The sequence below is a fragment of the Mirounga leonina genome, unplaced genomic scaffold, assembly GCF_011800145.1.
Source record: "Mirounga leonina isolate KUSES-001 unplaced genomic scaffold, KU_Mleo_1.0 Mir_376, whole genome shotgun sequence".
In the NCBI taxonomy this organism is placed as follows: Eukaryota; Metazoa; Chordata; class Mammalia; order Carnivora; family Phocidae; genus Mirounga; species Mirounga leonina.
This window is the reverse complement of record NW_023270718.1, coordinates 4,191,963-4,203,699: the sequence shown is the minus strand read 5'-3', so window position 1 is coordinate 4,203,699 and position 11,737 is coordinate 4,191,963. Positions and strand designations below refer to the sequence as shown.

The window sequence follows — 11,737 nt, the reverse complement described above, 5'->3', positions numbered from 1 at the left end:
TGCCATCCATCCTGCCATCCACCCTGCCATCCCTCCAGTGTAGAGTGCTCAGGAGTCAGGCTGCCCTGGGTTTGAAGCCAGGTCTATCATTTGGGAATCTTGGTGTGTGGTTTCCTGGGCCTGATCCCCCTGGCAACGGGATGGCAGTGTGTACTTGGTGGGTTGTCGTGAGAATTGGATGGGCTCACCGACGGGAAGCTAAGAAGGTGGCCGTGGTGCTGGTGAGCAAGCCAAGGAGCCACCTCGTGTCACACACAGTAGGAGCTCAGGTCCAGGAAGATCCTCCTTTTCTGTCCTGACCATGACCATGACCCCATGACTATGACCATGACCGCTGCACCATGCCTGGTGTTAAGTGAGGAGTGCCCCGAGGGCAGGGGTGGGAGGAGACCAGCAGGGACCCTGGGTACTCACAACCATCCCAGGGCCTAGCACAGAGGACCCTCAGGCACCCTGGGAGCCTCAACTCTGCCGGAATTGGCTGGGCCCAGTACAGAATGGAAAGGTAGGGCCCTTTGTTAAACAAGACAGGACAGCAGAGCACCAAGCCCAAGGCGGGGCCCTCCTGAGTGCAGGTGCCCTGAGCCCCTGCACCTGCCGCTTGCTGAAACCGGCAATGCTGGGTGGCTGCAGGCTTCCTGGAAGCGGTGGTGCTTGAGGCTGATTTTGAAGGATGAGTATTTAACTGAAGAGTTGGAGGTAGAGGGTACTCCTAGCAGGTGGGGTCGGGTCAAGGCCTGGAGATACTTGTAGGAATGTAGGCTTTTTGTGTGGAGAAGGGGTGCAAGGGTGTGAGTGGGAGGGGGAAGGCGGCAGATTGTGAAGAGGTGCCAGGCTAGAGCACTGGGGAGCCATGGGAGGGCTGTGAGCAGGAGAGGCCGTGGACAGGGGTGGGAGGGAGGAGGTTGGAGGAAGAGAGGATGATGGAGAGGAGGGGACCGGACCCAGAGATATCAGACGGATGGGCAGTGGGGGGGATTGGAGGGGGTCGCACGCACAGGGTCTGGCCTGGCGGGGGTACGTGGGAGAAGGAATGGGTTTGGGGATGACCCTGAGCTCAGTTGAGCCCTGTGGGGGGATGTTCAGGGAGAGACCCCAGGAGGAAACCATATAGGAGTCGGGAGCTCAGGTGGAGGCAGCTCGGGGACAAGCAATGGAGACACGGTGCCATGGGCTGCAGATTTGTGTCAAGGTCACGGGTGCCTTCTAATGTCACTAACAATAGCCAGTTCCCCTGAAACAATAAGCAGATACAAGCGGGCCACCCACGGGCCAACTGTGAGAGCCGAGGGTGGGTCATGACAGTGGCAGGGGGGCCAGCTGAGGGCCACGGCTAATTCAGTCGGGTGCAAGTGGGGGCCAATATTAAAAAAAAACAAAGAAGGCAGCCTTGGTGGTGCATGGCTGTCCTCCGACCTCTCCCGTTCAGCACCCATGTGAGTGCTTCTCTGGGCGGGGTGGGGGATGGGGCAGTGTGGGGTCACTGGGTGGGATGGAAGTCAGGTGTTTCTGACGGAGCGTGAAGAAGGCCTTGAAACTTGGTGGTGCCTTTATCAGCTTTCCCATTGCCCTCCCTCGCTTTGTGCCTTCTGTGGTTCCGAGCCCCGTAGCCAGGCCCACAGCCACGCTTTCCTGCTGCCTGGCTGGCTGAGGGGGCAGCGAGTGGAGACCCGAGGGCAGCAGAGGGCGGGCCTCCCAGCAGGAGCTGAGTCTGTGACAGCCTGTCCCCCCCCACAACCTCAGACATCCAGCAGCTCTTCACCAGGGCCCAGTGTGACAACACCATCATCAAGGACCTCCTGGGGGTCAAGACCCACATGCGAGACCGGGACATTGGCCTCTTCCTGGGCCTCATCGAGAAGCGGCTGGTCGAGCTCCTGTCCGTGCAGGCCTACCTAGATTTTCAGGTGGAGATGTAGGAGGCTCTGGGGGGGGCGGGGACAGGGAGCCCAAATCTTGGAAGCCAGGGCCTTGGGGATGAGCTGACCACTGTTTTATCCACCCTCTAGAACTACACCTCCCCGAGCTGGGTTAACACTGCCCTCCTGGTTCTGGGCCAGAGCCCTGAGGATCTTCCAAAGAAGATGGCCCTGCCTCAGCTCCCTGAGAACCAGTGAGGCACAAGGCAGGAGGGAGGAGCAGGGGAAGGCGATTCCGTGGGGGCAGAGGGACAATGAATGGGATGGAGGGTTGGGGGAGTGGGTGCTTTGGGGGGGACCAGGAAGAGTTGGGGCTCCAGAGAACTGAACTGGCCCCAGGGAGACCAGAAAGGCAAAGGGCACCCAGGCTGACCAGAGCATGGCTAACGGTCTCTGGGTATAGCAATGAGGGGCCATCGGCCTTTTGTGGCTACAAGTGTCCTCCCTTCCTGCCTTCCCCCCACTTTAGGGAGGACACCCCAGGCTTTGAGGCCAAAGATGACGCTCCAATGAGCGAGGAAGAGCTCCGGAGCCAAGTGACAAAGCTGGTGAGGATGGGAACCTGCCGGGTTCGGGGCAGGACCTCAGCCCTGTCCTGGAACCTAACTCGCCTCCCCCACAGCTGGAGGCTCGGGAGCTGGCTGAGGCCATGAAGAAGGTCGATAGCACCCCGAGCGTCCCCAGCCTCTCCAGTACCCAGAGGGTCAACTCCGGCTCACCCTCGGTGATCGCCAAGAACCCCAGTATCATCCCCGCGTCCATCCTGAGCCAGAGGACTAGTGGCATCCTGGTGTCCAGTGGAGGCCATGCCACTGGTTCCAATGTCGGCCGTGTCACCTTTGGTGACCCCGGCTCCAGCACAGGCCACGTGACCTTTGGTTCCGTCAGCGCCATGGGAGCACCGCTCTCCAGCCGGGGCTCAACGGGGGGCCGTGTGACCTTCAGAACCCCCAGCTCTAGTAGCTACCTGGGGTCCACTGGATACGTGGGGTCCAGCGGCGTCCACGAAAGCCATGCAGGTGCGGAGAGCAGAGGCATGGAGTCAGAATCAAGTGGAGGCCTCGGGTCCAGCAGAGGCCAAGTCTCGAGCCCTGGCCCCACCTCCAGCACCAACAGGGGCTCCACCACCAGCAAAGACTAGGGCGCCCACCCTGCCCGTGGCTCCTTGCTAGCCTTCTCGGCATTTCTGCCTCGAGGTTTCCCCGTGACTCTCCACGGCTCTCTTGCGCCACATTTGTCTGTGCCTGCCCTGCACCTGCCCTGCACCGTGTCCCCGTCTGTTTCCATCCGCTCCTCGCCATGTCCTCAGCTCTGTTTCCTGGTCCCTTTCTGTTCCCAACCCTCCTTTCCCTTCCTGTCTCCCAATTTCCTGTTCTCCTGGCTTCCCATTCAGCGTATCTCTGTACTGGGTTCGCATCTCTCCCCCCAGCTCTGCCCTAACCCCTCCGGCTGTCCCCCCCGACCACCTCCTGTTTCTGCTTCCTCACCTCTAATCCCCACTCCTGCATCTGTCTTCCAGGCTCTCCTTGTACCTCATGTCCCTGTCTCTGTAGCTCCTCCTTCCTCACCCTCCCCAGGAGCCCCCAGTACTGAGCAGCGGGGGAAGAATTGGAGCAATGATGTCAGGGTCAGCATGAGCTGTGAGCAGAGGAAATAAAGGTCAGAGCCTGAGTTTGACCCCAGCCTAGTTACAAGTGTGTATGTGCGAGCAAGCTTGAGATGTGGCTCTTTCCTCTACCTCCAGCCTGGAGATGTATGACCTTGTCCCTATTCCCATTCATTCATGCGTGCATTCATTCATTCATTCATGCATGCATTCATTTAAGATTCATTTATTTAGAGAGACAGAGAAAGAGAGAGTGAGTGGGGGGAGGGGACAGAGAATCTTCAAGCAGACTCCCCGATGCGCAGGGAGACCGACGCTGGGCTGGATCCCATGACGCATGAGCTCATGACCTGAGCCGAAACCAAGAGTCAGATGCTCAACCGACTGAGCCACTTGGGGGCCCCTATTTCTTTTTTTTTTTTTAAGACCACCACATTTTAGGCTCTACTGAAAACTAGGATGTATCAGTCAGGATAGGCTGGGTTATGCTCCAGTAACAAACAAGCCCAGGATCTCAGTGGCCTCATGCAGCAAAGGTTTATTACTCGCCAGTGTTACTGGTCTTTTATGGGTCACCTCAGGGCTCTGCTCCACATCATCCTTGTGACCCAGGCTGAGGGAACAGCATCTCTCCGGAGCACTGGCAATTCTTTGGCACTGGGAAGAGAGAGAAAGTGGCGAAGCTGCAGTGACTCATACAGCTTCTGCCTGGATATGAAACATGTCACTTCCACTCGGCATCTGTTGGCCCAAGCAGGTCATTCAACGATGCATAACTTCAAAGGGGAGGGATGGTGGGAAGTGCAGTCTGTCCATGTGCCTGGAAGGAGAGAGGGAAAAGAATATTTGAGGACCTCCCTAACGCTGGGGTCACAGAGATAAAGTAGACTGTCCCCTCCCCACTGTGGGCTGGTTTGGGAGGGAGGGGGATTAGAACACCGTGGGGCACTCTTTCGGGTCCTGCTGAATGCCCTGTCTAAATCTAATATGACCAAATCCAGACAGATACTCCATCATCCACCTTCCCAGTCAAGGAAGGTAATACTCTGGGCCTCGTTCTCCTTAAAATAGGTGGATGATTGTGCACACCTCAAAGACTTTTTGTGCGAAGAAATGAATTGGTCCACATGAAGCCTTAGAAACAGTACCTGGCACATAATATAATGCTCAAAACTATCTGTGATCATGTGTATGATGGTCCATGAAGGGAAATTGACATAGTGCTTCTCACTTGTTCAGATAACCCAGTCTTCCTCTCTCCTCACCTGGCCCTATCATCTGGGGAGGCCCCCCCATTGCTACCTATTTAACAACTGGCTTTTCAGGAAAAAGAATGAAAACAAAAGCAAAAACCTTGATTTGTAGTGCCTGCCCAGTCCCAAACTTTTTAAAAATGGAAGTTGCCTTAAAATTTTTGACAGCAAAAAATCTCAGTTCCCAATGAACAAAGCTAATGCCTCAACAATTTTAAAACTTTAACAACAAAAAGAAAAAAAAGTCTCCTTGATACCAGTACAAAATCCTGATCTAAAAAGAAGGCACTTTGGGGCGCCTGGGTGGCTCAGTCGTTAAGTGTCTGCCTTCGGCTCAGGTCATGGTCCCAGGGTCCTGGGATCGAGCCCCGCATCGGGCTCCCTGCTCCGCAAGAAGTCTGCTTCTTCCTCTCCCACTCCCCCTGCTTGTGTTCCCTCTCTCGGTATGTCTCTGTCAAATAAATAAAATCTTTAAAAATAAAAATAAAAAGAAGGCCCTTTATATATATAGTTTTAAGATTTTATTTTTATTTATTTGAAAGAGAGCAAGAAATATCACAGAGGGAGAGGGAGAAGCAGACTCACTGCTGAGCAGAGAGCCCAACGCAGGACCATGACCTGAGCTGAAGGCAGACGCTTAACCAACTGAGCCACGCAGGTGCCCCAAGAAGGCACTTTAAATAGCAGGAGGATGGGGGCATCTAGGTGGCTCAGTTGGTTAAGCGACTGCCTTCGGCTCAGGTCATGATCCTGGAGTCCCGGGATCGAGTCCCGCATTGGGCTCCCTGCTCGGCAGGGAGTCTGCTTCTCCCTCTGACCCTCCCCCTCTCATGTGCTCTCTCTCTCTCTCATTCTCTCTCTCTCTCTCATTCTCTCTCTCAAATAAAATCTTAAAAAAAAATAAAATAAAATAAATAAATAAATAGCAGGAGGATAGTCTCAAGATAAACCAGGATGTACTCTTGTTGGTACCGTGGACCCCAAATGGACTGGCTGGTCTTACCTTCCGGGCCCCAACCCAAGGAGCATAAGCTAGTTGTGATCAAAGCCTTCTAGAACTTTTTAGTGGGATATCATGACTTCTGACCTCCGGGAGGTCAGCCAGGTCCTTTTTTTTTTTTTCCCCCAGCCAGGTCCTCTTAAATGGACAGCGCTTGACCTCACTGGCTTGACCCTAAAAAAAAAAAAAAAAATCTGAAGATGGGGATTAATATATGCTAATGCAGGAAAACCCCATTTTTGCTCCTTTGCTAGATCACAGAGGCTTTAAGGAACTTTTCGCTGCAGAGGGTTATCTTGGACCTGGGTCCTGAGCTGGAAAAGAAGGTGTGGATTCCTGCTTTATATGGAAATTCTAAATGACCTCCACATGGGCGGGGAGTTGGGGGGTAATGTTGGGGGGCATCAGAGTTTGGTCTCGGCTTCAGTAATTGTCCAAAATGTGCCAATCAATGTTGGCTTTGGCCTTGCCTCTGGAAGCATGAATTACCACCTGCATATTTCAGTGTGATATCCCTGAACTTGTGGGTGCTCAGTGATGTTGCAATCACGTAGGTTACTCACACACACACACACACACACACCATCACAGGGTCATTTATAGGAGCAAAACACTTTAATTGGACTTCCTAACTTTTTTTTTTAAACATTTTATTTATTTATTTGACAGAGAGAGAGAGAGAGAGCGAGAGTAGGAACACAAGCAGGGGGAGTGGGAGAGGGAGAAGCAGGAGCAGGGAGCAGGGAGCCCGATGTGGGGCTCGATCCCAGGACCCTGGGACCATGACCTGAGCCGAAGGCAGACGCTTAATGACTGAGCCACCCAGGTGCCCCGAGCACACCACTCTTAATCTCAGGGTCGTGAGTTCAAGCCCCACATTGGGCATGGTGCCTACTCTTAAAAAAAAAAAAAAAGTAAATGAGAAAATTAGGGTAACAGAAATTAAGTTCTCTCTTAATTCAAACCTTTGTATTTTGGTGTAGCTTTCAGACTAAAAATTCCTGGGGCGCCTGGGTGGCTCAGTCGTTAAATGACTGCCTTTGGCTTAGGTCATGATCCCAGGGTCCTGGGACCGAGCCCCGCATCGGGCTCCTTGCTCAGCAGGGAGTCTGCTTCTCCTTCTCTCTCGGCCTGCCGTTCCCCCTGCTTGTGCTCTCAATCTCTCTGTCAAATAAATAAAATCTATCTATCTATATATATATAAAATTCCTGTTTGGAATTAACAAGCTTCGGGGTGAGCCTGTGAGTGTCTGGGCAGCCAGCAGGGGTCGCCACCTTTCACGCTCAGGCATTCCCGACGTTTGGTCGTATGTGGTCCGGGTACCATTTAATGCCACGTGGGCTCACTAGTTTTATTTGTAAAATAATCCATCAGAGTCATGGGATTTAATTTTCCATCATGCATATGGGAAAAGAAGAAAAGAGGAAAAGGCTATTGATCTTCTGATCTGATGAGAAAGCTTACTTGTATTTGTAGAGGCTACATGCAGGAAGTCAGCAGGGCAGCAAATGATCAAGTAAGACAACCCATCGGGGTGAAAACCTTCCAGAGGGAACAGTCACTGGACATGGCCACAATTATTATAGTTTTTGGCATCCCAGAAAACCCTGTAGAAGTTGCTTCTGAGTAATATTAATAAGGAACAGGGCAAGTTGGAGGGAGTTAGAAATGTCCAGTCTCTCTGGTGCACTGGACAAAATTAATATTCTTGTAAAAAAAGTTGTCTTCTTCACATCTTATCAGCTCAGATCCTTTGAATTAACTTTATGATAAAGAACGCTCTCTTTTTTCCTTATAGTTGCTCTTTCCCCATTAGTTTGACAAATATTAAGTACGTACTATGTGTCATAATTACTAGCTTCCGGGGATAGAAGAGTGAACAAAGGGGCGCCCGGGTGGCTCAGTCGGTTAAGCGACTGCCTTCGGCTCAGGTCATGATCCTGGAGTCCCTGGATCGAGTCCCGCATCGGGCTCCCTGCTCGGCAGGGAGTCTGCTTCTCCCTCTGACCCTCCTCCCTCTCATGCTCTCTGTCTCTCATTCTCTCTCTCTCAAATAAATAAATAAATAAATCTTTAAAAAAAAAAAAAAGAAGAGTGAACAAGAAGTGTAAAAACTGGTATTGCAGGAAGGAGATGGAAATAACAGCTCCCTTGGCTTCTGGACGTGCAAGTGCCATTCCCGTGCTCACATCTGGGACCCGGAGTCTCATCTTGGTGTGGAGCGGAGTCATGACCACCTGCCCTATCCACTGTCCACAATGACTTCCTCCTCTTTCTTTCTTTCTTTCTTTTTTTTTTTTTTTAAAGATTTTATTTATTTATTTGAGAGAGAGAGAATAAGAGACAGAGAGCATGAGAGGGAGGAGGGTTAGAGGGAGAAGCAGACTCCCTGCCAAGCAGGGAGCCCGATGCGGGACTCGATCCAGGGACTCCAGGATCATGACCTGAGCCGAAAGCAGTCGCTTAAACAACTGAGCCACCCAGGCGCCCCCTCCTCTTTCTTTCTGAAGACAGGAAGGTGAGCACAGTGATCCCAGGCCCTCAGCAGCCCCTCCTCCAAAGCTCTCATGAACCACTCTAGCAGGAGGGATTCAGGCTGATCCCGACTCTCAACCCCCTTGAGGGTCCTAGACCTACACTGAGCAGACCCTTCTCTGCCTTCCCCTGGTCCAGGGCTGGGCTCGCTGTTTATAGATGGTCACCGTGAGCCCAGAATACATCCGAGGCCACTGACGGAGAAGCCAGAGAATCAAACCGGGAATGCTCTTGGTTCCCAGGCAAGTTCCCAGCACTGCCCTCGATGTCACAGTCACTTCCCCTTTGGCCCTGGGTGCGGAGAGGGATGGATGGAGAATGCAGGCTCGCTGGATCAAGGCTGTAGCTAGGAGACAAAACGAGTGGCTTCCCAATGCCTGCTTTTGAGGTGGGGGTGGGTGACTTTCCTGGTAGTGGTGGTGACATTGGGCAATCATGGTGATGATGGGTGTCGTGGTGGTGGTGGTGGGTTGGGGGTAGTGATGGTGAGAGGGAAGGTGGCGACGTGGTTGACGGCGGGGATGATGGTCATGCTGATGATGCTGCTGGCGTCGGAAGGGGCTGTGGTGATGGTGGTGGTGAAAGTGTTGTTGGTGTTGGAGATGCCAGCGGTTGTCACCTCAGCCGAAGACCCCTTATTGCCATCTTAGATCCGCTCTGTTCCATATGGAGACTCACATTTCTTTTCTTTTATTTTTTTTTTAATAAAGATTTTTTATTATTTGAGAGCGAGAATGAGAGACAGCATGAGAGGGGGGAGGGTCAGAGGGAGAAGCAGACTCCCCGCCGAGCAGGGAGCCCGATGCGGGACTCGATCCCGGGACTCCAGGATCATGACCTGAGCCGAAGGCAGTCGCTTAACCGACTGAGCCACCCAGGCGCCCCGAGACTCGCATTTCTAAGCGTGAACTCTGGGATGTCATTAATCTACATTACACAGAATAGAAAACCAGCCGGCCAGTGCAGCTCCATCTTACTGGCAAAAATGGAGAAAGGACTGAATTAAACTGTACTTAATAGCAGTGAAATTCGGGGCATTTAGTGAATTCTATGCTCCAGGAGCGAGGCAGAAACTAACACTGCAGCATATAACCTGTGTGGCCTTGGACAAGTGTCTTTACCTCTCTGAGCCCAGTTTATCTCGAAATCTGGGGGAATCCCTGGTGACAGCACAAGGTGGTGGAATAATACTGCTAGGGAATCGTCGGAGTGCTAACCCTTTTTCCATCGTAACCTTTGTCAGCTGGGAAAAAAAAACAAAAAAAACCAAAACACAAAAAACCTGAAGATAATCTAGGACAGTGGCAAACACTTTCCTAGATTATCAATGGAGACTTGTTAGAGAGTCAGTGAATCAATTTAAGGGGATCTGACCAGAATTTCAAAATAGGAACAGAGTAGAATTAAAAATATATATATATATCATGCTGTACAGGGTGACATTTCCTGAAGCTATGTTAATGTGCAATGATTTCTTACTGTGCATCACGGTCAGAAAAGTCTGGGAGCCTCTGGGAGACGGCCCCCAGCCTCGCACTGATTTCCAGACCCCCGCCGGGACCACTCCCGAGAGCGTCCCCCTTTCAGACGCGATCCCACCTCGCCCACAGCAAACCTCCCGGTCTCCCGGAGGCGCTGTGTTGGCGGGACTCGGCCGCCAGGTGGCGCGCGTGCCCCGCCGCGAGCGGGTTCTGCTCGGTCTGACCGTCCAGGCCCCGGTTTCCTCCTGGTCCCGTGTCGCCCCGAGGATCTCGTTTGCTGGGGCGGGAGACCCTGGACACGAATACAGCTCCCCCAGAAGAGCGCGGAGGGAGGGCTCGGGCGGTCAGGAAGGGATGCGGCCGTCCTGAGCCCCACGCCTCCCTTGATTCTGCAGTGATCATCCAGTACCTCCCTCTGCGCGCTGGACCGAGTCACCCCACCCAGAGCTCGCATCCCAGAGGGGAGGACAGACAAGAACCCCCAGTCACAACCCGCCAGTACAGGGACGCCTCCTTGCCCAGGGCTTAGAGACAAGTGCGGCGCGGGACAGCCAGGGGTGGAATCCCATCCCGCCCCCAGATGGCTGTGTGACCTTGGGCAGCTTGCTTAGCCTCCCTGTGCCTCAGTTTTCTCTGCTACAAAACGGGACAAGAGCACCCACAGCACAGCACTGTCGTGGGCATGAAACGAGTTAATATTTGTAAAGCACTTAGAAGGGGCCTGGTAGGTTTGTTAAACCAACTGTTACAAATTCCCATGTTGTACCTGTAGGAAGGCGTGGGGTGGCAGAAGGAATCCCAAAGCCGCATCCCTCCCTCCCCGCCCCTCCTTGGAGTCCAGGGATCCTGACTCCCAGGGAGGGTCCTTTTCCTCTGCGTGGCGCTCCCTCGGCATGGTCTGGGCGGATGGGGAGGGCCTGAATGCACCCAGATTCGTGGACAAAGCAGTGAGCCGAAAAGGCATGCGGGGGAGAGGGGCCGGGGGGGGCGGGCGCTGCGGGGAAAGGGCCAAGCGCGACAGCCCTCTCATCCACAGTGTGGGTCCCCTGCCCCCAGGTCCTCCCCGAACACCTAAAGCTGAACTTTTTGGGAGCCACGCAGCTGTGGACACCCAAGACCTGTGCTGTCTCTTACCCTCCTTCCCCTTTTCTTGCCTTCACAAGGTTAATTCAGGCATAATCACGGCCTGTGAATATTCAGTGATTTTTCACAAACTTACAGAATTGTGCAATCATCATCATAGTCCAGTGTTAGATCATTTCCACCATCCCCAAAGGTTCCCTCTTGCCAGCTTGCAGTCAATTTCCTGTCCCACCTCCAACCCCAGGCAACCACTGATCTACAATCTTGTCTCTAGATTTGCTTCTTCTGGAAATTCCATATAAAGGATCATACAATATTGTCCTAAAATACTTTTTATTTTATTTTTTATTTTTTAAAGATTTTATTTATTTATTTGAGAGAGAGAGAGAATGAGAGAGAGCACATGAGAGGGGGGAGGGTCAGAGGGAGAAGCAGACTCCCCGCCGAGCAGGGAGCCCGATGCGGGACTCGATCCCGGGACTCCAGGATCATGACCTGAGCCGAAGGCAGTCGCCCAGCCAACTGAGCCACCCAGGCGCCCTTAAAATACTTTTTAAAAAATGAGCTCCATGCCAGGCCTGGAGCCCAGCTCGGGGCTTGCACTCACAATCCTGAGATCAAGCCCTGAGCTGAGATCAAGAGTCCCACGCCCAACGGACTGAGCCACCCAGGCACCTCCTAAAATACTTACTTCTATTGAACATATGCAGCTTGTACAACCCAGCAGTTCTCCTCCAAGAGTAACTCATCCAGAGACTTATCAAAATTGGCTTTAGCAACAATGTTTATAATATTTACAGTGAGTTACATGAACAAAGGTCTCTTCAATGAATTAAATTAAAATTTAATTAAAAAAAAA

The 11,737-nt window shown here is 52.6% G+C and overlaps 1 protein-coding gene across 1 annotated transcript in view; it reads left to right on the top strand.

Annotated features, from left to right (window-relative positions):
* The window catches only part of CCDC114 (coiled-coil domain containing 114), a 24,442-nt gene extending 20,861 nt beyond the window's left edge, over positions 1 to 3,581 (top strand). Inside the window, exons 12-15 of the mRNA XM_034986899.1 lie at positions 1,744 to 1,907; positions 2,010 to 2,113; positions 2,389 to 2,467; positions 2,542 to 3,581. Coding sequence (XP_034842790.1) covers positions 1,744 to 1,907; positions 2,010 to 2,113; positions 2,389 to 2,467; positions 2,542 to 3,060 — 866 coding nt within the window. The 3' untranslated portion in view covers positions 3,061 to 3,581. The remainder of the gene's footprint in view (positions 1 to 1,743; positions 1,908 to 2,009; positions 2,114 to 2,388; positions 2,468 to 2,541) is intronic.
* Positions 3,582 to 11,737: the final 8,156 nt, after the last annotated feature.